The 25,731-nt window shown below is 37.0% G+C and overlaps 1 protein-coding gene across 17 annotated transcripts in view; it reads left to right on the top strand.

The window, feature by feature from the left end:
• Window positions 1-25,731, top strand: part of SIPA1L1 (signal induced proliferation associated 1 like 1) — a 391,460-nt gene that overhangs the window by 287,115 nt on the left and 78,614 nt on the right. For all 17 annotated transcript variants that reach the window (XM_074393047.1, XM_074393044.1, XM_010335233.3 and 14 more), the window contains 2 exons: window positions 13,634-13,808; window positions 23,826-23,929. In XM_074393047.1, coding sequence (XP_074249148.1) covers window positions 13,634-13,808; window positions 23,826-23,929 — 279 coding nt within the window. The remainder of the gene's footprint in view (window positions 1-13,633; window positions 13,809-23,825; window positions 23,930-25,731) is intronic.

Genomic DNA, 25,731 nt, shown 5'->3' with positions numbered 1-25,731 from the left:
CCTTCAACAATGGAAAGGACAACTAGACAAAATCAGCAAAGACATAGAACTTCACAAAATCAACTAAAAATATCTAATTGACATAAAATACTTCACTCATAAAAGCAGAATACATGTTCTTTTAATGCGCACATGGAATATATGCCAAGATAAACTATATCCTGTCCCATGAAATAAACATCCTCAAATTTAAAAGAAATCAAATGACAAAAAGTGTGTTTTCTAATAAAAATGGAAACACAATCAAACTAGAAATAACAAACATCATAGAAAAATCTCTGGGCACTTGGAAACTAAAAAACAGATTTCTGAATAACCAGTGGGTCAAAGAAAACACTTGAAGGGAAATGAAGAAATGTATGTAAACTGAATGGGAAGGAAAAGACAACATACGAGATTTTGGGGGATTCAATTAAAGCAGGCTGAGGGGGAAATTTACAGTACTAAATGCAGCTTTAGAAAAGACAAAACATCTCACACCAGAAATCTTAGGTCATAACCTTATGTTGCTAGAAAGAAAAGCGCAAAATAAATCCAAAGCAAGTAGAAAGAAGGAAATGGTATAGAGCGTAAATTAATGAAATTGAAAATAGAAAAACATTAACGGAAATTAATGAAAGAAAAAGCTAGATCTGGCTGGGAGTGGTGGCTCATACCTATAATCCCAACACTTTGGGAGGCGGAGGAGGTAGGATCACTTGAGACCAGCCTGGCCAACATGGTGAAACTGTGTCTGTACTAAAAATACAAAAATTAGCTGGGCCATGTTGGCACCCACCTGTAGTCCCAGCTACTCAAGAGGCTGAGGCAGATTTACTTGAACCTGGGAGGCAGAGGTTGCAGTGAGCCAAGATTGTGCCACTGCACTCCAGCCTGGACAACAGAATGAGACTCCGGTTTTTTTGTTGTTTTTTTTTTTTAAAAAAACGCTACATCTTCTAGGCCTTAAAATTTTTTCATAAAGCCCAGATCCTGTATGCACGCGCGCACACACACACACACACACACACACACACACACAGAGCTAGATCTTTGAAAAAATTGATAAAATTGAAAGTCCTCTAACAAGACTGAGAAAGAAAAACAGAGACGATAACAAATCTTGTCAACACAGTAGTCCCTCATTATTCATGGTTTCACTTTCTGCAGTCAACTGTGGTCTGAAAATAGCAGAGTACAATACAATAAGGTATTTTGAGAGAGTACATTCACTTAACTTTTATTACATTATATTGTTATAATTGATCTATTTTATAACTAGTTGTTAATTTCTTAACTATGTCTGATTTATAAATTAAATTTTATTGAGCGAGGCTCAGTGGCTTACATCTATAATCTCAGCAACTCAGGAGGCTGAAGTGGGAGAACTATTTGAGGCCGGAAGTTCAAGATCAGCCTGGGCAACATAGTGAGACACCTCATCTCTATGAAACATAAAAAAATTTATCCAGGCTTGGCGGCTCATGTCTGTAGTTCCACCTACTCAAGAGACTGAAGCAGGAGGATCAATTGAGTCCAGAAGCTGGAGGCTTTAGTAAGCCATGATCAAGCCACTTTGCTCTAGGCTGTATGACAGAGTGAGACTCTTAAAAAATAATAATAATAACAACTTTACTATAGATTTTTAGGCATAAACATGGTATATAGTTATACGGGGTTTGGTACTATCCACGGTTTTAGGCATTCACTGAAGGTCTTGGAACATATCCCTCATGAATACGGGAGTACTACTCTATCAGGAATGAAATGAGATATTACCACCAACCCTCCCAGTAGCAACAGTGTATTGAAGAAATACTGTATACAACTGAATTTTCATATATAATTTTGACAAGACAAAATGGGACAACTCCTCAGAAAACAGTCACAACTCAGCTTACTGAAATAGAATATTTGAATAGCCCTGTGATTATTGGAAAAAATTGAATTCATAACTTTAAAACTCCAAAAATGAAACCCACTGGGCCAGATGGTTTTCTTGGAGAATTCTACCTAACATTTCAAGAAAGATTATCACCAGTTCTGCACAATTGCTTCCGGAAAATACAAGATAAAGAACATTTTACATTTCACTTTATGAAGCCCTGATACCGAAGCCAGACAAAGGTAGGAAAAAACAAGCTACTGACCACATCCCTCATGAATGTACATGTAAAATTCCTGGAAAAAAAAAATTAGCAAATGTAATAAAGTAGAAAAAAAATTGTAGACCATGACCTGGTTGGATTTATTTTAGAGATGAAAAGCTGATTCAGTGTTGGAAAAAAATTTACTGTAACCCATCATACTAACAGACTAAAGAAGAAAAATCACGTGATAATATCAAGTGATGGAGAAAAACCATTTGATAAAATTTGAACTTAGTTTTGATAAAAACTAGGAACTTTCTCAGCTTTATGAAGAACATCTACAAAACTTCTATAGCTTGCAGTTTTCTTAATAGTGAGAGACTGGAGAAAGGGAAGGATATGTGCTGTTGCCACTGCTGTTCAGCATAGTATGGGAAGTTAGTCAGTGCAATAAGGCAAGAAAAAGAAAAGGCATATGGATACAGGAATGAGAAAAATAAAACTCCTATTTCAGATGACATGCTGGTCTATGTACAAAACCCTAAGGAATCTATAAACAAACAACCTGAAACTACAAAATGTGTTTAGCAAGGTTGTATGATTCAACACCAACTTATAAAAATCAATTAGATGTCTTTCAGTGAATAATATGCAGACACTGAAATTAAAATATACCATTTACAGTCCCTAAGCAAACAAACAAACAGAACTTGAAGCCAGACATGGTAGCATGTGCCTGTAATCCCAGATACTCAGGAAGCAGAAAGATCACTTGAACCCAGGAGTTTAAGACAAGCCCCGGCAACACAGTGAGACCTCATCTCAAAACATAAACAAAAACTTGGGTATGTGACCAACAAAACATGAATAGGACTTGTATTTTGAACAAAACCCTGATGAAAGAATCAAAACTCTAATGCTGCGCATGATGGCTCACTTCTGTAATTTTAGCGTTTTGGGAGGCCAAGGAAGGAGGATTGCTTGAACCCGATAGTTCAAGAGCAGCCTGGGCAATGTAGTGAGATCCTGTCTCTACAAAAAAAATTTAAAAATTTAACCAGGTGTGGTGTACACCTGTAGCTCCAGTTACTCAGGAGGCTGAGGCAGGAGGATCTCTTGAGCCCAGATTTCAGGGCCGCCATGAGCTATAATTATCCTACTACACTCCAGCCTGGGTAACAGATTAAGTCCTGTCTCTAAAAAAAAAAACCAAAGAACTAAATAAATGGAGAGGCAGAATATATTCATAAATTGAGAGAGTCAACATATATTAATCATGTCAGTTTCCTCCAAACTTATATAAAGTTTAACTTCTTAATTTTTATCAAAATTCCAGCAAGGCTTTTTTGTAGTTATTGACAAGATTATTCTAAAGTTTACATGGAAAAAACAAAGGAACTAGAATACCTAAAACAATTTGAGAAAGAGGAATTGGTGTGGGAGAAATTATTCTCATTTCAAGACATGTTATATAGCTACAGTAGTGAAGACTGTGTGGCATTGCTGGGAGGATAGACACCGGGATCAGTAGAATAGAGAAACAAGAAATAGAGAATAGCCCCACACAAATATATCTAGCTGATTTTTGGCATAGATGTAAATTTAATTCAGTGGAGGAAAGATAGGCTTTTCAGACAGTGCTGGGACAACTGGACATCCATAAACAAAATAATGAACCTGGACTTTTTGTTTTTGTTTTTTGGTTTTTTTTTTTAAGACTGAGTCTTGCTGTGTTGTCCAGGCTTGATTGCAGTGGCATGATCTTGGCCCGCCGAACCTCTGCCTCCCGTGTTCAAGTGATTCTCATGCCTCAGTCTCCCAAGTAGCTGAGAATCCGGGTGCATACCACCATGACTGGCTAAGTTTTCTGTTTTTAGTAGAGACAGGGTTTCACCATGTTGGCCAAGCTGGTCTTGAACTCCTTATTTCAAGTGATCTACCCACCTCAGCCTCCCAAAGCGCTGGGATTACAGGCATGAGCCACCGTGCCCCCTGCATAAACCTTGACTTTTAAGCATCAAAAATTGATTCAAATAGATCATGGATTGAAATCTACAAGTATTAAGATTTCTTTGAGAAAAACATAGGAGAAACTCTTTGGAACATTGAGCCTGGTTAAGAATTCTTAGATGTGGCACCAAGAGCTTGATCTAGGTTGGACACAGTGGCTCATGGCTGTAATCCCAGCGCTTTGGGAGGCTGAGACGGGCAGATCACAAGGTTAGGAGTTTGAGACCAGTCAGGCCAACATAGTGAAACCCTGTCTCTACTAAAAATAAAAGAATTACCTGGGCATGGTAGCGTGCGCCTATAGTCTCAGCTACTCAGGAAACTGAGACAGGAGAATCGCTTGAACCTGGGAGGTGGAGGTTGCAGAGAGCTGAGATCGCACCACTGCACTCCAGCCTGGGCAACAGAGCAAGACTCTGTCTCAAAAAAATAAGAGCTTGACCTAGAAAAAAAAATATTGAGAAATAGGGATTTATCAAGACTAACAATATTTTTATAGTGCTTTTTTTCCTTAGCCATTTGCTGACAGGTAAGAATCTTGGGGCTTTTGCATCTAGCATAAAGCAGCAGATAAAAAGGAGACAGATCAGAGCTTTCAGTGATCAGGTCAAATCAGAGCTTTTGTAGGGCTTTGTAGATTACAAATTGAATTCAAGGCTCACTAGAGAACTCAAATCTGTAAAACAATCATATTGAAATTCTTTTTTTGTTTTCTTTGAGATGGAGTCTCATACTGTCGCCTAGGCTGGAGTGCAGTGGCACGATCTCTGCTCACTGCAACCTCCACCTCCTGAGTTCAAGTGGTTCTCAAGCCTCAGCTTGCCAACTAGCTGGGATTACAAGCATGTGCCCCCACACCCGGCTAATTTTTCTATTTTTAGTAGAAATGGGGTTTTATGATGTTGTCCAGACTGGTCTCAAACCCCTGACCTCAAGTAATCCACTCGCCTTGGCCTTCCAAAGTGCTAGTATTACAGGCCTGAGCCACCGCACCCAGCCTATATTGAAACTCTAAAACTAAAATCCCCCTAAAGTTAGACTCATTAAAGTAGCAATGTTTAAGAGCATATTGGACTCAGTAGAAGAGAGAGAATTGATGAAGACAGATTATCAGAAAAATTATGTCTAAAGAATGGAGACAAGAAAACATGGAAAAATATAGAAATATGTCTGAAAGGCATGTAGGTAATGGCAAAATATATATATGATTCGCTTTCCAGAAGAAGAGGAGATACTTATGCATTATTTGGGAATAAAAGTAATATTTGAGGAAATGCTAATAGAGAAATTTCCAGAAATGTTGAAAGACATTGCATTAAGATATAATCAAAGAGCTATGTCCATCCTAAGCAAGGTAATATTAAAGAAAATCAAATGTAGGCTCATAGTAAAAATTGCTGAAAATAAAAGAAAAAGAGAAAAATCTTTTAAAATAGCCAGATGGAAAAATACCTTCAAAGAACAACAAGACTGTTAAACCTTTACTGGGCTATAAACCTGAAGAAAAAGTGGAAGCCAGAAGACATTTCTAAAGTGCTCAAAGAGTATCCCTCACAATGAATTTTATTCCCCCTCAAAAATTCTTTAAAATGTAGACAAAACTAATTTATAGTTAAAAAAAAAAAATAGGACAGTGGTTGCCTGAAGCTATTAGATGATGTAGGGACAGACAGCAAATGGGAACCAGGAGCTATTCGAGTAATGGAAATGTTCTGTATTTTGATTGTGTTGGGGGTTTGTCAGCAGTTATTAACTTATACGCCTCAAACAGATGTATTTACTATTCAGAAATTGTACATCAATAAAGTTGATTTAAAAACTGAAGGCAAATTTCTGCTTCTTGATAAGATTAAGTAAGAGGGGCTTAATTTTAACCTTCCATCTGAAACAATTTAAAAGCTAGACAAAACAATGAAACAATGCTTTTTATAATGTTGGACATCAGGCAGTGAAGGATATTGATTGCCTGGGAGGTGGGAAACAAATGAGGTGAAACCTAAGATTGCAGCAGCTTTCTGCCTGAAGAGAGTTTCCAGGCTACAGTATAGGGAGGGGATACCCAGTTGAAGCCCAGAGGCCTCCCTGATTGAGATTGACATGTGAGTCCAGGGAAGCTAGAATTTGCAGAGCACAGAGAATATCAAGAGGAGAAAGCCATAAGCAGTCTATCCCTAGTGCAAATAGTTTCAACTCCTACAAACCAGACTGGAAAACCTCATAATTTACATGGCATTGAGTAGAGCCTCAATGCTTTTGCCTCAATAGTGGGGCAGAATTATCCTTAGACTAAATACTGCTCTGGCACAACCAGAGTTTAAAAGCAAGAACTGAAAGGCTCAATCTATTGCCAAGCAATTTAAATGTGATCCAGAACTTAGCTCAATACTACTTTATAGGATACAACAATATCCAGCATGTACCCAGGAAATATTCATAGTGTCTGATGAACAGTCATTTAATTAAAAACTATAAGCAGGAACATATGACCTATAGTGGGGAAGGAGATAAAATAAATAATTAAAACCGGCCAGGCGCGGTGGCTCAAGCCTGTAATCCCAGCACTTTGGGAGGCCGAGGCGGGCGGATCACGAGGTCAAGAGATCAAGACCATCCTGGTCAACATGGTGAAACCCCGTCTCTACTAAAAATACTAAAAATTAGCTGGGCATGGTGGCACGTGCCTGTAATCCCAGCTTCTCAGGAGGCTGAGGTAGGAGAATTGCCTGAACCCAGGAGGCGGAGGTTGCGGTGAGCCAAGATCGCGCCATTGCACTCCAGCCTGGGTAACAAGAGCGAAACTCCGTCTCAAAAAAAAAAAAAAAAAAAAAAATTAAAACCACAAAAATGACTCTGATGTCTTTTTATAAGTTCAGGAAGTGGGAAGATCGAACATAATTAAGTAAATATCTGGAAAGCATAAACATTTTCTATTTATAGATATGAAAACTATAATATCTGAGTTGAAAAATACACTGGATAGAATTAATAGCATAATAGACATTGTAGAAGAAAGGATTGGTAAACTTGATGACATAGCAATAGAAACAATTGCAAAAACAAAAAAACAAAAAACCAGCATTAATCCAATGTACTGTGAGACAACTTCACCTCACCTAATATTCATATAATTGGAGTCCCCAGAGGAGTTAGGAACTACCTGAAAAAGTAGTTGAGGAAATAATAGTTCCAGATTTTCCACATATGATGCAAGCAGACCCAAGAAACTCAATGAGCCCTAAGAATAAGAAACATGCAGAAAATGACACCAACACACATAATCAAATTGTTTCAAATTAGTGATAAACAGAGAATCTTAACAGCAGCCAAAGGGAAAAATCTTGATTTTCAAAAGAAAGGTTATCAAAATAACCAATGAACATAGGAAAAATTAGATGACTTTTTTAGTCATTAGAGAAATGGAAAAGAAAGCATAGCAATACAGTTCTCAGATGTTTATGTCTGAGTTCCTTCACTCTTAGAAAAGTTAAGGATCCCAAAGAGCTTTTTGTTTATTCGATTTTTTTGTTTGTGTTTATTTAACACATTACAATCAAAACATTTTAAAATATTATTAAAAAAATAAAATGATTACATGTTAATATAAGTATCATGTTTGTGAAAAAAGTTTTCTAAAATGGGAAACCAGTGCAAAGAAAGTATTATTTTTGCAGCTCTCTTTAATGTCTGGCTTAATAGAAGGCAGTTGGACTCACATATGTGCATCTGCTGTCAGTCTGTTACAATATGTTGTTTTGGTTGGAGTAGATGAAGAAAATCTGGCCTCACAAGAGTTTATGTATTTGGAAAAGGAAGGACTTTTGTATGGCCCTTTCAGTTAATTGTGGATATTTTCCTCTGATATAACACCAAAACTCAACAAATGGTGGTTTCTTAAAGGTTAATAGCAATGTGGAATCTGAAATCATGAGTATATTCAAAATTCATTGACTTTTATGCACTTTGAATGAATCTTTTTTTTAAAAAAAGACAGAGTAGAACTCTGTTGCCCAGGCTGAAGTGCAGTGGCATAATCATGGCTTACTACAGCCTTGATCTCCTGGGCTTAAGCCATCCTCCCAACTTAGCTTCCAAGTCCTGGAATTGCAAGCACATGCCACCATACCCACCTAATTTTTCTTTTGTTTTAGAGAGACAGGGTCTCATTGTGTTGCCCTGGCTGGTCTTGAACTCCTGACCTCAAGTGATCCTCCTGCCTTGGCCTCCCAAAGTGCTAGGATTACAGGCATGAAACCACCATGACTGGCCTTGAATGAATCTTCTACTCATCCATGATTTTGTAATTTCATGCATCAGTCATTTGGAAAAATTGGTTCTCCTATGCAGATTTTTTAAGGGTTTACTTAGTTTACAATAATGAGAATATTCAATTGATCTTATTAGAAAAAGATTTAAGTGTTGGGAAGCTCTCAAGCTCATAGTGAGAACTTATACCAAAAACTTACACTCTTTTGGTATAAGTTTCCCAAAATTTAAATTTTGCTTTAGAGCTTAAATTCTGTTATTGTCGGGAAATATTGTCAGTTGTTTTTGCTGAAGTAACAGATTCCCCTTTTTATTTTCAAGACAGTATCTCCCAAATACACAAGCCTGCATAATTATAATTTGTTGTTTGTTCTTTCATATGAAAATGGTGATTTTAGTTATGTTTTTATTGCTGCTATAAGAAATTACTCCTACTCAGTTCCTTAAAAAAAAAAAAGATTCATTATTTTACAATTCTATAGGTTAGAAATTCAATATGGGTCTCATTGGGCTAAAATCAAGGTGTTGGCAGGCCTGTGTCCTTTGTGGGGGCTCCAAGGGTGAATCTGTATTTGGCCTTTTCAGCTTTTAGTGGCTGTCCGTGCGCCTTGGCTCATAGCCCTCCATCTCCAAAGCCAGCAGTGTTGCATCCCTCTGACCCTACCTCGCCTCCATTGTCTTTTTCTGATTATCATTTTCTGCCTTCCTCTTCCACTTTTAAGGACTTTTCAGTCATTGGGCCCATCTGGATAATCTAGGCTACTCTACCCATATGCTAATTAGCAATCTTAAATCCATCTGTACTCTGAGTTCCCCTTTACCGTTAACATTACATATTCACAGGATCTAGGGATTAGGAAGTAATTGGGTTGAGGAGAAAATTATTCTGCCTAGCAGTCTTCTATGAAAGAGACACAGTTCATCTTCCAGCTCAATTGAACAAGTGCTTCTCCTTTTAAGAAGGTACTTAAGTAGGCAAAAGATGCTTTAAATATACGCTTCATTTCGTCACATGGAATATTAAAGAGTATATACTCAATGTCTACATTTAACAAGTTAATATTTGACTGCTTCATCAAGGACATTTTTAACTGGAGTTTTATTTGGGGAAGGGGTGACTGTATAGCAGAGAAAAAGAACGCAAGGAGTGCTAGTATAGTTTGGAGCCACTGTTTGATTCATGCTAAGATGCCAGCAATTTGACATATGCACCTGAGTGCACATGTCCATGGAAAATACCAGATTGACTCTAATGGTGTTAGGAAGAAAGTTTTGATGTCATGATTCATCACTCCCCTCAAGAAGGTTCTCAGAGATGTTCAAAAGTTCACGGTCCACACTTTAAGAACTGTTGCACACTGAAATAACTCATAGTGACTATTTTAAATTCTAAATTTAATTAGACAATAGTAGAGGTTTCATAAGAATGTTAAAATTGGGTTGTTCTCATGGTTTGTGCTACCCCAGTGGCCTTCCTCTGGCCATGATACCAGGAAAGATGGGGTAAAATGCAAAACTTCCTAAGAGGACTCTGAGAATTGGTTATTCACATCTCTTTCTTCTAGCACAGGGCTGTGACCATCGCCCATGTTTCCAGGAAGTTATGCCTGTTTAAGTCAGATTGCAGTGCCTGTGTCTTAACTCTAGAGAGGAAGAGCAAATTTATCTACTGTTGGTTCCCAGCTGTAGAAGCTCACATTACTTTTAGTAGGTGTTGGAAGACCCCTTTACTTTGTTGAGATTCAAGACCTTTCATCTCAAATATAGGCTTTGTCCTGTTGGACTGACCATCATCACTTTTGTAGGCACAAACATCTATTGAGTGCCCAACACCTCCCTCAGTGCTCCATATGAACAGCTGATCTGCAGACATGAATTATAGCAGCATTCCTAAATGACCCAGAGGTTATCCAAAGCAGAATGCTAAACTGTGGATAAACCTAGCCTGTTCCAGGAGGGCTTCTGGTGTCATCATAACTCTATTTTGATCATTAACTTAAAGTATTGTATATTCAGATACATAAGTCCATATAGGTATGTTTTTGTGCTTCTCAAACAATAAATACCATTTTATATAACCACAAAACAATCCAGAATCCCCACATCATGGCTTTACCTCCATGTACATTTGCTTCTTTTAGAATATTCCTGATTACATTTACTTAACTTCGTGTCAACATGTCATTCTGTCTGGGAGCATGGCTGCTAACTAAGGATTCTGAGTTCAGAGAATGCCACCTACCTTTTATCTAATTCGAGTAGAAATCAAGATGTAGTCATATTGTCACCTTTGAGGATATAGCAAGTGACATTTGGTAGTTTCAAACCAGAGGAAATTGGACTTTCAAAGGAATTTCCTAATCCTTTTAAAGGATCATTCCTTTTACAACTGGGGAAACCAGTTTGTTCTCTCTGCAGATGGAGCTCACTAGGGTATGAGAATTCAATCAGAAGAGGCACATTGTCATGTCCTTGAATTCTGCTTGTCCACTTCTTTGGGGGAAGTTCTTATCTTCTTTCTGCAGGAAACTTTTTTTTTAAAATAAATGAATCCTTTTGAGTATTGCACAATGAAATCTTAGACCTCCATCTTAGAATTTTTAAATAGGCACCTACAAATTCAGTGTGTCTGTAAGGCTTTCCATTAGTCAGAGTGACTTTGTTTTACATTGTTGCGAGTGAAGTCTGTCCTGGGAGGCACAGCCAGACAACATGTAACTTAAAGCCCCTTAGTCTCCACAGATTGCTTGATCTCTTTGTTCTGCCTGGAGGGAGAGGCAGGTAATGTTCAGCCCTGGGATCTGGCTGTATTAAGGACTTCCTTTATAATAGACATTGAGACTATCTCTCTCTTTTTATTTGTTGAGACCTAATAGGATGCTTAGCTCAATTCTAAAGCCAAGATGAAACCTTCATCTGTGGGAGCATTCCCCTCTAAGCATTAGCCAAATTCAGCCATTAGAAGCAGGCCAGCTGAGAAAGGGGTTAAATGTCAGTAGTGGGCAGAAGTTTTATCCTGATTTTTTTTTCTTATGTGTGCTATACAAAAATGAACTAAGTCCCAAATGTATTTCTGTTAATAATTGAGGTAGCAATAGGTCAGGTTTTATGCTGTTTTAAAAATATTCCAGTATCAGTATATCCAATTATTTGCAAGTTTCTGACTTGGAACCTTACTTTCCTCTAATCAGTGCAGGTAAAATAGAGTCAGGCCGATAGGATTATGGAACTCCAGGAACTCTCTTGTCTATGCACAATGCAAAGGCTGCTGAGCTTTCTTGTCAGCTAAACAGAGTGCAGGGGAGGGGGACAAAGCAAGCAAAGGTTTTTTGCATTTTTTCCCCCTCAATGACATTTTCTGTTATCACTGTCTGAACCATTTGGTTTGGAAAGTTGAAAATGGTAGTTCAAGTTCATAGACCTTTAATAAAAAATGGCAGGGCTAGCTATGTTTCAGGATTCAGGAATTTTCAGATTTTAGAGGGGTAATAAAATGCATGGCCCATGTAGTAATAATATTCCCAGTGAGATCTGGGGCAGCACCCCACAATCAGTTATGCAGGGAGAGTGTGAATATTCGCACAAATATGAATAAATTAAAAGTACTAATGTCAGGCCCATATCAAGTTTAGCTGCCAAATGTGTTTGCTTAAATTTGGTTTCTACCTTTCAACTTCAGAATTGCAAATAAGAAGTTGTAGACATATGTTACAATGGTAGAAATAGAGCAAGACAAACCTGGCTGAGTTCTGGTGATATTTAATGGAACTGAGTCAATGGAACTGACAGTTTGTAATCTTGTGTCTCTCCCTACTGGACTAGTTACTCCCTCTTCCATTCTCCAGTCTCTTTGCTCATCTGTCAAACAGGTGTAGTATTTGCCCTGTGGGCCATTATGAGGGTAAGAATTTATGTAGATTAAACACTGCACATGGTATTTGGCACATAGTAGGTATTCAGTAAATGTTAGCTATTAAAATTTCACCTCTTCCCTTCCTTTTATTAGATGAAACCTTACTGATGTGGTGGTTGCAGTGCCACTCTGGTAATAGGATTAAGTTGTAAGAATTGTCCTGATGCCATTGGAGAATTCAAAGTCTACATTTTGTTTTCATTCTTTCTTTCTTTCTTTTTCTTTTTCTTTCTTTCTTTCTTTTTTTTTTTTTTTTTTTGAGACAGTTTTGCACTGTTGTCCTGGCTGGAGTGTGTGGCACAATCATGGCTCACTGCAGCATCGATCTCCCGGGCTTAAATGATCCTCCCACCTCAGCCTCTCAAGTAGCTGGGACTACAAGTGTGCACCAACACATCCTGGCTAATTTTTGTATTTTTTGTAGAGACAGGGTTTTGCCATGTTGCTCAGACTGGTCTTGAACTCTTGGGTTCAAGTGATCTGCCCCTCTCAACCTCCCAAAGTGCTGGGATTATAGGAGTGAGCCACTGTGCCCAGCCCAAAGCATACGTTTTTATGTTGAAAACTCATTGCTTGTTAAATGATCAGTAGTACCACCTTGAAATTTGTTTGCAAAATGACTTTTCAGTGATGAATAAATGTTTTGATTAATGTTATATGTAAATCTCTTAATCCTTCATTTTAATTGCATGTGAGGAAGAAATGTTCACCACGAGTTGATTTGCCATTCTGAAGCCTCTTTTAAAGTTTCTCTGCAGACACTCATCTTTTAGAAAACTATTTGAAAGAGAAGTTTCTCTAAGTATAGTATTGATGATAGTAGTGCTGTAACAAAGATATAAGCAAGATTTATAATTTAATATATTGGGAAAACAGTATTGGGAGATAGGTCTTTTCTAAGTTTACAAAAAAAAAAATATTAGTGAACCTTTTAGTGCAAAACAGTTTATTTTAAAGTATATTTTATAAAGTAGACCTCTGCTTTTAAATTTATAAAGGCCTCCCTTTTAAAAGGGGGGACACCATAAAGAATTGCCTTTAGTTATCAGGGTTTTTTTTTTTTTAATAACTTTATTTTGTACTTTGTAATTGATTAACAAATTTCCGATAGTATCAACAGATCTGGCCTAATGATGCATGATCTTTAGATACAGGAAATTTTCATTTATTTTTCTCAATTCATGAAGTTTATAGATACTTGCTCTACTTTATTTATTTTTTTTTTTTTTGGATCAAAGACACAAAACACAGAAGGGCTTCAAGAGAAGAAAGATGTTAGCTATTTTCTGGGCATATGCCTTATAGGACCTTTTAGCATTTAAGTGGAACAAAGTCGATCTGCCTGTATTTATATGCATTGTCTTACCTGCCTTCACAGCTGAACTACCAGCAGAAAGTAGGCATCATGTACTGCAAAGCTGGACAGAGCACTGAAGAAGAGATGTACAACAATGAGTCGGCTGGCCCAGCCTTCGAAGAATTCCTTCAACTATTGGGAGAGCGAGTTCGGCTCAAAGGATTTGAGAAGTATCGCGCACAGCTTGATACCAAAAGTAAGAAATACTTACACACTCCTACTAAGTTATTTTCCTCCTGCTGTGCTTTGTACATCTGCTAAATTATCTGTAAAACAACATTGCCATGTATTGCAGAAAAGTGCTGGTGATGGGGGAGAGAAAGCCAGAGAGTAGGACGTAGCACCAGAACAGTCGAAGATCATAACCAAAGTAGCTAGAATTAGACTGTTAAAAAAATAATAATGTTGTCAGAGGTGTGTGGATGGAGTAGGGCAGTGGCACAGATCACGCAGAATTGCTCCTGGATAGCATGGCATAAATTTCATTACATTTAGCCAAATGTTAGGGTGATTAAAAACTCCAGAAACTTAAAACCATCTAAGTGTAAGCCTAGAATTTTTGATTTCCATTAATTCATTTCATAGTCCTCATGTTCATCTATGTAGTCAGCCTTTGTTTTTGTTTTTGTTTTTTTCATATTCTTTTCATATCTAGGGTTTTTGTTTCTATTATTATTATTCACAGTCTAACTTAATCTCTGAGAAAATAGGCTTTTTAGCTTCGCTTTTAGTTTACCTCATAAAATGTGTTGATTAAAAGCATGATAATGAAACAGTCTGTTTATGGTGCATGAATCTGAAAGGTAGTCTACACTGAGTCCCCAAGTTGTCAATAAAATAGTTAACATTCTCAAATACCTATTTTGGTTAGCTGGGACTAACCAAAGAGTGTGTTGACTTTTGCTATGTGTCTGTGTGAAGGCAGTTTTAAATTTTATCTTTAAATTCATCCATAGACACCTGTGATCTGTTTTTCTTTGAGAGGGTCTTTGGATTAGCACATCTGTATTGCAGTCTATAGTAATCTCTCTGATTTTCTGTACAGGAAATTAAATAAGGAGTTGAGTCATGAAAACAGAAAAGCATTCATAAACTCCACTGCAGGGAAGAATTTCCTGTTGCTATGGTTTTGCTGTTGCCAACTTGGAAACGACATGCAAGAGAGACTATTAAAACCCATAAATAGCCTAGCCGCTTAAATATTATTTTAACATTCTATACTCTGCTTGCAACTGCATAAAGATGTTAAATTTCAATATCTCCTCAAACTCTTTTTATCCAGGTATTCTGATATTCACCATGTACAGTTCATTCATGTGGCCCCCATTTGTTGTGCTGTGTAAATTATCACTACCACAACGAATTATTGAAGGGATCTGGGAAGAGAATGTGTAAATAAGCCCGGTGATACTAGAAATGAATGGTCAGATTGGGAGTTGATATGATTGTGCGTTATCTGTGATGAAGGGTGATGTGAGAAATGTACAGCTGGGATATCGTTAAGCAATGTGGCATGTAGTAAGGCAGTGGAATACAGAAAATAAGCACTTTGTGCAGAGTTTGCCCAATTATCCCAACAACTGCAAAGGCTAGAGGGGGATGACCCTGGATTAGCAAACAGCCTCTTACTATAGTTTTAGAGTTACATAATACATTCAACAGGGAAAGATTCTTTTTCACTGAACTACTGTCCTTTAAATAGTTCAAATGTATGAGGCATGTCTGACCTTTCAGGTCATATTTCCTGAGAAGGAGTCACAGAAAAGTATCCTTTTCTGTCCTTTTAAAATGTCATATTTCCTAAAATGAACAAAAAGTAGGAAAGTATTCCAACTGTGAAGCCCCTAAGAAGACAATATGCAAAATCATCTCTTTTACCCCAAGCTTATTAATAGGGGGAAAAACTAGAGGAGTCCATTCACCATGCCATTTAAACCTGCATTAAATAATAACAGACCACCAAAATAGGCAACAACCAGCCTCTGTACACCTAAGCCGCCACCTACTGGGCATGACAGTACTAGAGATAAGACTTTGTTCCATGTGCTGTGATGTAGTCTCACCATACTTAATCTAACTTTATTTTGTGTCAAGAAACTATTTTGAATATAATTCTTTTTCTAAAAAAGTGCTTTTCAGAACAAATGTTCAAGGATCATTCCCACTGTAGATGTTACTTGAATCTGTGGGTTTGTTGTATTTATCAAATTTAAATACTTTTTGCTGTTATTTCTTTATTTTTTCTGTCTTACCTCCCTTTTCTCTGAGACTCCAATTACACGTATGTTGTATCACTCAGTAGTATACCACAGGTTAATGAGGCCCTGGTTCTTCCCCCCTCCCCCCAACTTTTTTTTTTTCTTCTGTGCTTCAGTTTGGATAATTTCTGTTGATATATCTTCAAGCTCCTTGTGTTTTTCTTTTATTCCATGGTGTCTTAATTCATTGTTAATCCCATCCAATGAAGTTTCCATTTAAGATACTGTGTTTCAGGGCTGAAAGGTGCATTTGATAATCTTTTTAAATGTCTTCTATTCTCGCCTCACTAGGTTCATGCTGTCCTTCACATCCCTAAACATATTTATAATAGTTGTTTGAAAATATTCATCTGCTAATTTCATCATTTCTCTCATTTTTGGTTTCCTTTTTTAAATGGAGTTCCTCCTGCTTTGGGTTACATTTTACTTCCTCACTTGTCTGGTTGTTTTGATAAGATACTAGATATTGTAAATGTTTCATTGTCAAGTGTCTTAATTTTGTTATCTTCTTTAAGTGTTAAGTTTTGTTTTGGCAGGCAGTGAAGTTGCAGAACAGTGTGATTTTTATGAGTCTTACTTTTTAAGCTTTGTTAAAGCATACCTAGAGTAGCTTTTACTCTGGCTAACTTAGCCATACCACTAAGACATGACTTTTCTTGCACTTCAATACTTGCATATTCAATTGTCTCTACTATGACTGCTCAGAACTCTAATGTCTCCCAGCGCAGTGTGAACTGTAGAATGATTTGGCTCATAATTCCTTGGTAGTTGTTCCTTCCCTAAAGTTTTGTCTTTGCTAGACTTTCGGAATTTATGCATGTGCAGCTTACCGTCCAACTCAAGACTCAAAGGGACCCCTGTATAGATTTCTGAACCTTTAATCTCAGATTTCGTTCTCTTTGGTATTCTGCGTAGCAAATACCAGCCACATCAGACTTCCTGAATTCTAGTCTGTCTTGGCTTTCCCTTCAGTGCTCTGCTCTGTGTCACTGTCCCAGAAGTGTCTCGAGGTAGAAAGCTCAGGGATCATAGGGCTTATCTTCTTTATTCTTTTTTCTCAAGTATCACTATTCAGTGCTGCCTATTGTCCTGTATCTGCAAACAGTTGTTTCAGGTATTATATCAATTTTTTTTAGTTATTCACAATGGCACAGTGCATGCTGTATCAAGCACTTTGTTATGGCTGGAAGCAGAAGTCCCAGATACTTTTGATATATATGCCGTCTCATTTAATTCTCACAAACCTACTGAGATACCATTTATTCCCACTTTACAGAATTGGCCTCTTTAGATTAAGTAACATGCCCATGATTAGATAGCTAGTAAGCATTAGGGAAGTAGTACAGATCCCAATAGTGTGGGTAATGACGTGTTCAGAGAAAGCATAAATCTGGAATGAAGCGCAGCAAAGCCCCAAGACCGGCCTTTAGCCTATGTCTTCCTCCCTCTTAAGCCCTTGGGCTAACAGTACCCAAACCAGCTCATGAGATAGCTCTACTTGTCATACATTATGATCATATTGATATCTTAGTACTTTCATAAAGGAGGAGAGGCTCCGGAAAGGGAGTAATGAACTATTGAACTATTTCTTCTTTTTCCCAGTTTTCTGTACAAAGACCATCTCCACATTTCAGAAATAAGGATTTGTGTCGAGCAAGCTGCAAATAAATATGTTACAGACTGGAACAATTCTGCAATGAAGAAATTTTTAATAGGGGATTTTTCCTTCTTTTTTGTTTCCTTATTTGGATGATATAACCTAGGTAATTACCATTCCCTCACACTACAACAAATACAACAATAAACTTCCCAACAAGCAGTTGGTTGTTGGGAAAGCTGAGACCATCCTGATTTTTAGCTGTTTACATGGATTTTTTGGTTTTTGTAACAGAGGTTTGCTCTTTGTTGTCCAGGCTGGAGTGCAGTGGCACGATTTCAGCTCACTGCAACCACCACCTCCTGGGTTCAAGTGATTCTCCTGTCTCAGCCTCCCAAGTAGCTGGGATAACAGGCTCCACCACTACACTCAGCTAATTTTTGTATTTTTAGTAGAGATGAGGCTTCACCGTGTTGGCCAGGCTGGTCTCGAACTTCTTACCTCAAGTGATCCACCCACCTCAGCCTCCCAAGGTGCTGGGATTACAGGTGTGAGCCACCAAGTACGGCCACATAGATTATTATGGGAAGTTATTTCCTAACTGAGGCTTATTTGGCAAGTTAGTACACAGGAGAGTTAGAAGCCCTTTGTAAAACTTTCCTTCAAAGCCCTGCCTTCAATAATTTGCTGCAATGTAGTGAATGTTTGTTGTCTCCTCTATTTTCTAGTAGTGTTATAAAATGCAGTTGAGGTTCAGGGTCTTAGAAGAGATATAAGACTTTTCGTAAAGAAAATTAATCCTTCTTTATTCAGAATATAAACTTTGATAGGGAAAGGGACAGCTAGCATTGCTAAATGCTTTGCACATGCAAAGGGCTATTTGGACTTCTAGAGACTGACAGATGAAGACAAGGATTCTTTTTAAGGAAACTGCTTTTTACCTTAATGCACAAGATTCTAAATTCCAGCTGACACATTAATTGAGCATCTTTTATGGGCTGCCACTTTCCGCATTATTTTACTTAATCCTCACAACCTAAAAAATATCGGGAAGCAGAGAAGTGAAGTGACTTGTTTGTGGTAACCTTGCAAATGATACTATTGGCATTCAAATTCAGATCTTTCTTCCAAGTCAGGAATCCAGGTAATTGCGGGTATCTTGCAATGTGAACAGTAGGTAGAAAATATAAGTGGCCTAATCCTAAGTACCAGCCTCACACTAGCTCTGTTCTTTTCTCTTGATATTTTAGCAGTTTTAAGAAACTTTGATCCTCAGGCACGTAACCATGCACAATCACACATTCCTTAAACTAGCTCGATATGAATTTGCCTGCAATAAGTACTAGAAGCTTTTTGACTCCATCCTTATGGAAATAGAGTAATGTATCTCCTGATCATCACTACAGATTCATTTTTTCAAAATTAATAAATACTGTAGATGCCAGAGCAGGTGGAATTCTAGTTTGTGAGTGAAATAGTGTACCACAAGATCCAAAGTGTGCGTTCTTTGAATACATGCCATTGTTCACAAAGTGAATATTTGGCCCCTATCCTGAGGCAGGGTTATGTAGAGTGAGACCTGTCTGTATCTGTCTTTTCCATAGGGGTCTTGAATAAGTGGTCCCCAGCAGCCAGCTGACTATTACAATATTTCAAACTATGGATAAGGATCACACCCACAACATAGCTGTGATTTTGTTTTATCTCTGATGTGTTCTGTAATGGCAAGGAAGTTAAAAACTTCCAAGTTAAGATTTCTTTTTCTTTCTTTTTCTTTTTTGAGACAGAGTCTTGCTTTGTCACCCATGCCACAGTGCAGTAGCGCGATCTCAGCTCACTGCAACCTTCACCTCCCAGGGTGAAATAATTGTCTGCCTGAGCCTCCTGAGTATCTGGGATTGCAGGCATCTGCTACCATGCCCAGCTAATTTTTGTATTTTTAGTAGAGACAGGGTTTCATCATCTTGGCCAGGTTGGTCTTGAACTCCTGACCTTGTGATCCACCTGCCTCTGCCTCCCAGAGTGCTGGGATTACAGGCATGAGCCACCACGCCTGGCCGAGTAAGATTTCTTTATTCTATTACTTTATTAGTTTATATGCATTTAGTTAATGAGATTACTTTTCTCTTTGTGTTCACATATATTTAAAAGGAACTTTCTAAATACCAAGTTGCATAGGTTTTTTTTCTTCATGTGGCTTTTGTTAAATATATCCTTTAGTTACCAGGAAATAGTTATATGAAAGTCTAGTTACGTTTTCCTGATGCAGATTCACATACATACACCTTTGTCATCCAACCTTTAGACTACCTAAAAGCAAAAGAGTTGAGGCAAAGGAGAAGTCAAGGATGATCATGACATTGGCTCTGTCTGAAACTGCTCTACAAACTTACCAACCTGTTCATACTGTCTTCAAATAGAAATACTTACTGTAGGATGTTATCACTTATCTACACCTTTTCAAAGCGACTGAGAATAATATTCTTACCATTCCTCAATTATTCAGTGCCTTTTTATCATCTGCTTTGAATATGAGAAGTTTTGCTTTCTTTGACTTAACTGTAGAGTGCTCACCATATTAGTGGACTCACTGGTAGTGTGATTTGGAGGCAGATCATGTCACTATTAAGGTGACCTCTATAATGCCTGAATTTGCTTATTAAGTTTTAAAGCTCTATACAAATAGGAAGTAGCATCATTCTTTCATCCTTCTTCTACAAGCACATTGTCCCTTTAGAGATTGCTTAATATACTCTTCAATCAGATTAAAAAAACTTTTTTTGCATTTTCCTGACAGTCATTCTCTTAAACTTTCATAGTTTCAGGGTTTCATGGTCACTAAAAATATTATAATAAGAACATTGGATGCCTTATTCTTTAGTAATACAGGAAAGAATCTTCTTTTTAAAAAAAGTTAGATTCAAGGGGACATGTGCAGGTTTGTTACATGGATGTATTGCGTAATGCTGGGGTTTGGGCTTCTAGTGAACCCATTACCCAAATAGTGAGCATAGTACCTAGTAGGTGGAGATTTTGAAGTTGAGTAGGGTTTTCCAACCCCTCCTCTCAATTTGGACTCCCCATTGTCTGTTATTTTCATGTTTATGTTCATATGTACCCATTGTTTGTAGGTGAGAACATGCAGACTTTCTGTTTCTGCATTACTTCACTTAGGATAATGGCCTCCAGCTGCATCCATTTTGTTGCCAGGGACATGATGTTCTTTTTTATGGCTACATAATATTCCGTGATGTATATGTACCATGTTTCCTTTATCCAATCTTCCCTTGAAAGACACTTAGGTTGATTCCATGCCTTTGGTGCTGCAATATGCAAATTAGTGCAGGTGCCATTTAATAAATATATATATTTTGAGTAGACACCCAGTAGTGGAACTGCTGTGTCAAATGATAGTTCTAGTTTTAGTTCTTTGAGAAATCTCCATACTGTTGTCCATAGTGGCAGTATTAATTTACATTCCTACCAACAGTGTATATATATTTTCTTTTCTCCAAATCCTTGCTAACATGTTATGTTTTGACTTTTGAATGATAGCCATTCTGTCTGGTATGAGATGGTATCTCATTGTGGTTTTAATGTGCATTTCTCCGATGATTAGTGATGCTGAGCATTTTTTTATGTTCATTGGCTTAGTGTATGTCTTGAGAAGTGCCTGTTCATGTACTTTACCCACTTTTTAATGGGGTTATTTGTTTTTTTTTTCTTCTTCTTCTTGATTTAAGTTTCTTAGAGATTCTGGATATTAGTCTTTTATTGGGTTTGTGGTTTGCAAATATTTTCTCCCATTCTGTAGGTTGTCTGTTTACTCTGTTAATTATTTCTTTATAACAAACATTCCTTTTGCATTCTTTCTGGTAAAGTTTAGCACCTCTATGATGTGCATAGTAATTTCAGGATTTTGGAATTCCTTTCTTCTCAAAAGAAAAGTTTCATTATTTTAGCCCTAGTTTCATCGCTGAAACTTTTGAAACTGTTTCCAAACTGTTAAAAATTATCAGCAAATTCTACAAATCTAAAAGACCTTAGAAAAAGGCTGGTCAGGCAGCCTACATTGTGTGAAAGGAGACATGTAGAGAACAGAGAGAAGGGGCTAGAAGTAGAAAAACAAATGATCTTCAGTGTTGTCTTTCCCAGCAGTTTTCCTGTCTGGCAGTTATCCTTTTAGAACTAGACAGGAATATAAAGCACAATGTAATAAATGAATACCAATGACAGTCTTTTTTTTTTTCTGGTTCATTAATTTAACTTATAATTGACTCAAAACACATGTATAAGTACACATCAATGGTGACACATTCCCTGTAAAGTTTTAAAATGTACTAATCTATTCTATAGATATTTATAGAAAGGGTCCTTGACAACAGATTAGTTCTTCATGTTCAAGACCTGTCTTAAATAGTTCTGTTGAATCATTTGTTGTAGTAATACAGATTTTTTGTAATGGTGGTCATTAATACTTAAAAGATATTTTTCTTGGATATTTATATGTTGTTACATAGTTTTCCAATTTTTGAAAAGTAGTCTTTGCTTTGTTCTATTTTTGGCTGTTTTTAAGCCTTAGCATTTTATGTCAGCTTCAAAATTAAGATTCTCCAACAAGCTCAAGCTTGAAACTCAGAGCTCTAGAATATCTTTAGAAAGCTGTCTGGAACCACAATTGTAGTCTATTCTTAGGGCCATACCTAAAGGCAGTGGAGCTACTGCATTAGAGCTACCTGGGAGTGTCTATGAACAATAGATTCCCCTATGAGGCCCCATACCCAGTAAGAAGTATTTTGGGGAGTGGGCCCTGGGAATCTGCCTTTTAATCTAGCTCCCCAGCTGATGCTATGCACACTAAGTTTTAAGAACTACTGTTGCCTCTAGGTATATGCCAGAGACTTTGTCTGAGAGCATCATTCTCTAAAATGCAGTGAGGTGTTTTGGTCCTCAAAAGATAGGGTTGAGGCCGGGCATGGTGGGCTCACGCCTGTAATTTTAGCACTTTGGGAGGCCAAGGCAGGTGGATCACAAGGTCAGAAGATGGAGACCAACCTGGCCAACATGGTGAAACCCTGTCTCTACTAAAAATACAAAAATTAGCCAGGCATGCTGGTGTGTACCTGCAGTCCCAGCTACTCAGGAGGTTGAGGCTCGGACTCGTCACCTTTGTTCTTCAGTATTAATGGTCTTGTTAAATTATCATCTTTTTTTTTTTTTTTAAACGAAACAGGTCTCTTGCTTGAATTGGAAATATTAGAAAAGAGTTTCTTAACTTGATATGTGGACAGAATTCAGGGGTCTGTGAACTTAGATGGGAATCCAGGAGGCAGAGGTTGCAGTGAGCCAAGATTGCACTACAGTACTCTAGCCTAGGCAACAGAGCGAGACTCCATTCTCAAAAAAAGGGGAGTCAAATGAGTTTACCCATAATGAATGTACTTCTGTTCCTTTTGCAACCCCTAAGTCCAGGTCCTTCAAGTCTAAACAGATACTCCCTTTCAGTAGGGCAGTTAGTAACTTTTTCCTGCACCCTCCAGGTATTTGTGGGCATGTTGATTCTGAAACTTTGTTAAGATTAAGGCAATAGAGGTTTTTTTTTTTCTTGAGGAAAGTGAAAGCACAACATATTTGTCTTAAAAAATTGTTAAACGTTGCTGTATCACCTTTTTCTTCAGTATTAATGGTATTGTTAAATTACTTTTATTTATTATTTTTTTTTTAAAGAACAAAATGGGTCTTTTGCTTGAATTGGAAGTATTAGTAAATAGTTTCTTAACTTGGTGTGTGGACAGAATTCAGAGGTCTGTGAACTTGGATGGGAAATAATTTTTTCTTTATTTTCACTGACTCCAAGTTGAAATTTAGCATTTCCTTTAATCATGGCCATAGGCAGTAAACCACAGTAATTCATTTACCTGTGATTTCATTGCCAACAGAAAGCACAGATATTTTCATATTATCTGTTGTTACAGATATCTCAAGAGTGCTTGTGTTCGTCATGTCTTCAGAATTATAGTAGATATTAGACCAACTGCTAAATCTTATTATATAAATCTTGTGCATATTATATTTAAAATTATTTGATGCTTATGCACTTCAGTATAATGGATTTCTTTGAACTCTTATGTGTTTTATTTTATATTTTTACAAATAGTATTCTGAGAAGGGATCTGATCCATAGGCTTCACTAGACTGCCAAAGAGGATCAGGTACAAAAAATAGGAAGAACCACCTGTCTTGTCTAGAATCTTTTCATCCTAAATCATTTTCTTTTCTTTTCTTTTGAGGTATTTCTCTTAAATGAATTATTTTTCCTGTTATAGTCATCTCATCATTATATTTTTTTTAACTGTAGCTGACTCCACTGGAACCCATTCTCTGTACACAACATACAAAGATTATGAAATTATGTTCCATGTTTCCACCATGCTGCCATACACACCCAACAACAAGCAACAGGTAAGAGATCCTCCTGTTATCTGTCTTTCATTTGTTTCATTTCCTCTAGAAGCCTAAGTGGCAAGCTTGTAAAATCTTAAACCAGAATTTAGTGTTGCACCTGTCACAGCAGCGGGAAGCTTTGTGCTAAGGAACAGCAAATGAGCTGAAAACAAATGAAGAGACACAAATTTTAGGTTAACAGCCAGCTGGATGCCTTTGTGAATTAATCATTTGCTTTTCACCCACGGGGATTGAGGTTTTCGTGAAATCTGAAGAGAACAAGTTGAAATCATTGGTATTAGATGACTCTGCAGGGTTGCAAAGAACATCCGTGAGTGGGTGAAGTTTCATCTCAAGAGGCTAGTGCACAGAGCAGGAAAGTTGTGATGCTTCATTGTAGATTTCAAAGGAGATTTAGAATACTAACTTGGAAAAAAGTCAAAATAATGTCAACAGAATAATATTCTTCCTTACCATGTTGATTGAAAGATAGCAAGGAACATAGTAACAATTGCGTATGGGTACATCATACACAGAGCTTCTCTTAAAATGATCTGAAAGCTCATTGCCTAATACCAAAGTGCAAGTGAGGCAGTAAAATGTGGAAACTAAGAGGTGACAGATTGTTACAGAGCAGACTAGAAACTGGCAGTATTGTTTTAGGGAATATGTGGTAGTTGATTTTTTAAAATATTTCAAAATAAATAATAGCAAACTGAAATTTAAAAGAATCAGAGAACTAACAAACTCTTATTTTAAAAGCTGTTGTAAACTTGAGCAGTCCAGTTTTACTTCTGACCTTCAAATGGATATGGATTTCTGTTTTTGTCAATTGTGCTAACAGAGCACAGGACAGCTGCAGAATGAATCACATCCTCTTTCACAGAATTTAACCAAACACTGTTCCAATCTAACATTTTATCACTTTAGGTTTGATTAAATCATAAATCTAGGTAACAGAGTTTTGCCTTTCATGATTGTCAGCATAATAAAAAATGGGTAGCAAAGCAATGAACTGGCTATAAATCTGAAGTAAACCTGTTTTAAGATAAACTCCCTGATCTGTATTTTGTTGATAACTTGTTTTATGCAAATTCCAAATTTTAGCTCTCTTTGAAAGAAAAACATGCTAAGAAAGGCATACTAAACTTATTATTCTGACCAGTCAGTAGATAAAAAATTTAAGAACATTAACAAATGATCCTTAAAGAGGGCATGAAGCATTATTCTGCCTGATCACTTAGAAGAGAAAGATGAGATTTGTAAGGGGAGAAAGTTTAGTAACAAGATTGCATTGTTTTTTTCTGACTAAATGAGTTGAAGTACCAGGCAGAGAAAGCTGGCATTTAAATGGTAGCTATCTAAATTACTTAATTTTCGAGTCCAGTCAAGGCAAAAATGTTAACAGTCCTAAATCATAATGAGAAATAAATTGGTACTGTAACATATTAAGAAATTTTCACTCTCTAGCCAAAAAATTAATTTTCCTCTATATAGATTACTTTATGCTTGGTGGGGGGCCCGGGGGGAGGAAAAAACAGGAAAAATGTATCGTTAAAAATTCTTTTGCAAGCACTTCTAATATAAATACTATTTGTCATTATATATAGTAAATATGGAAAAACTGATTTGTTTCTATTTGGGTCCTTTATTAAGACTCTTGTTTTTATATGTCAAGCCATATTTTGAAGAAAGAATAACATTGCAGGAATGGCACAACATGTAGATAAATAGTATTTGTTTTTGATATGTTCACAATCTTGAGTAGATTAATAATCTTTAGTAATTGGTATGTTCTGTAGAGCAATCAATACACACCA

The sequence above is a fragment of the Saimiri boliviensis genome, chromosome 2, assembly GCF_048565385.1.
Source record: "Saimiri boliviensis isolate mSaiBol1 chromosome 2, mSaiBol1.pri, whole genome shotgun sequence".
Taxonomy (NCBI): domain Eukaryota; kingdom Metazoa; phylum Chordata; class Mammalia; order Primates; family Cebidae; genus Saimiri; species Saimiri boliviensis.
This window is presented reverse-complemented; position numbering and strand designations above follow the sequence as displayed.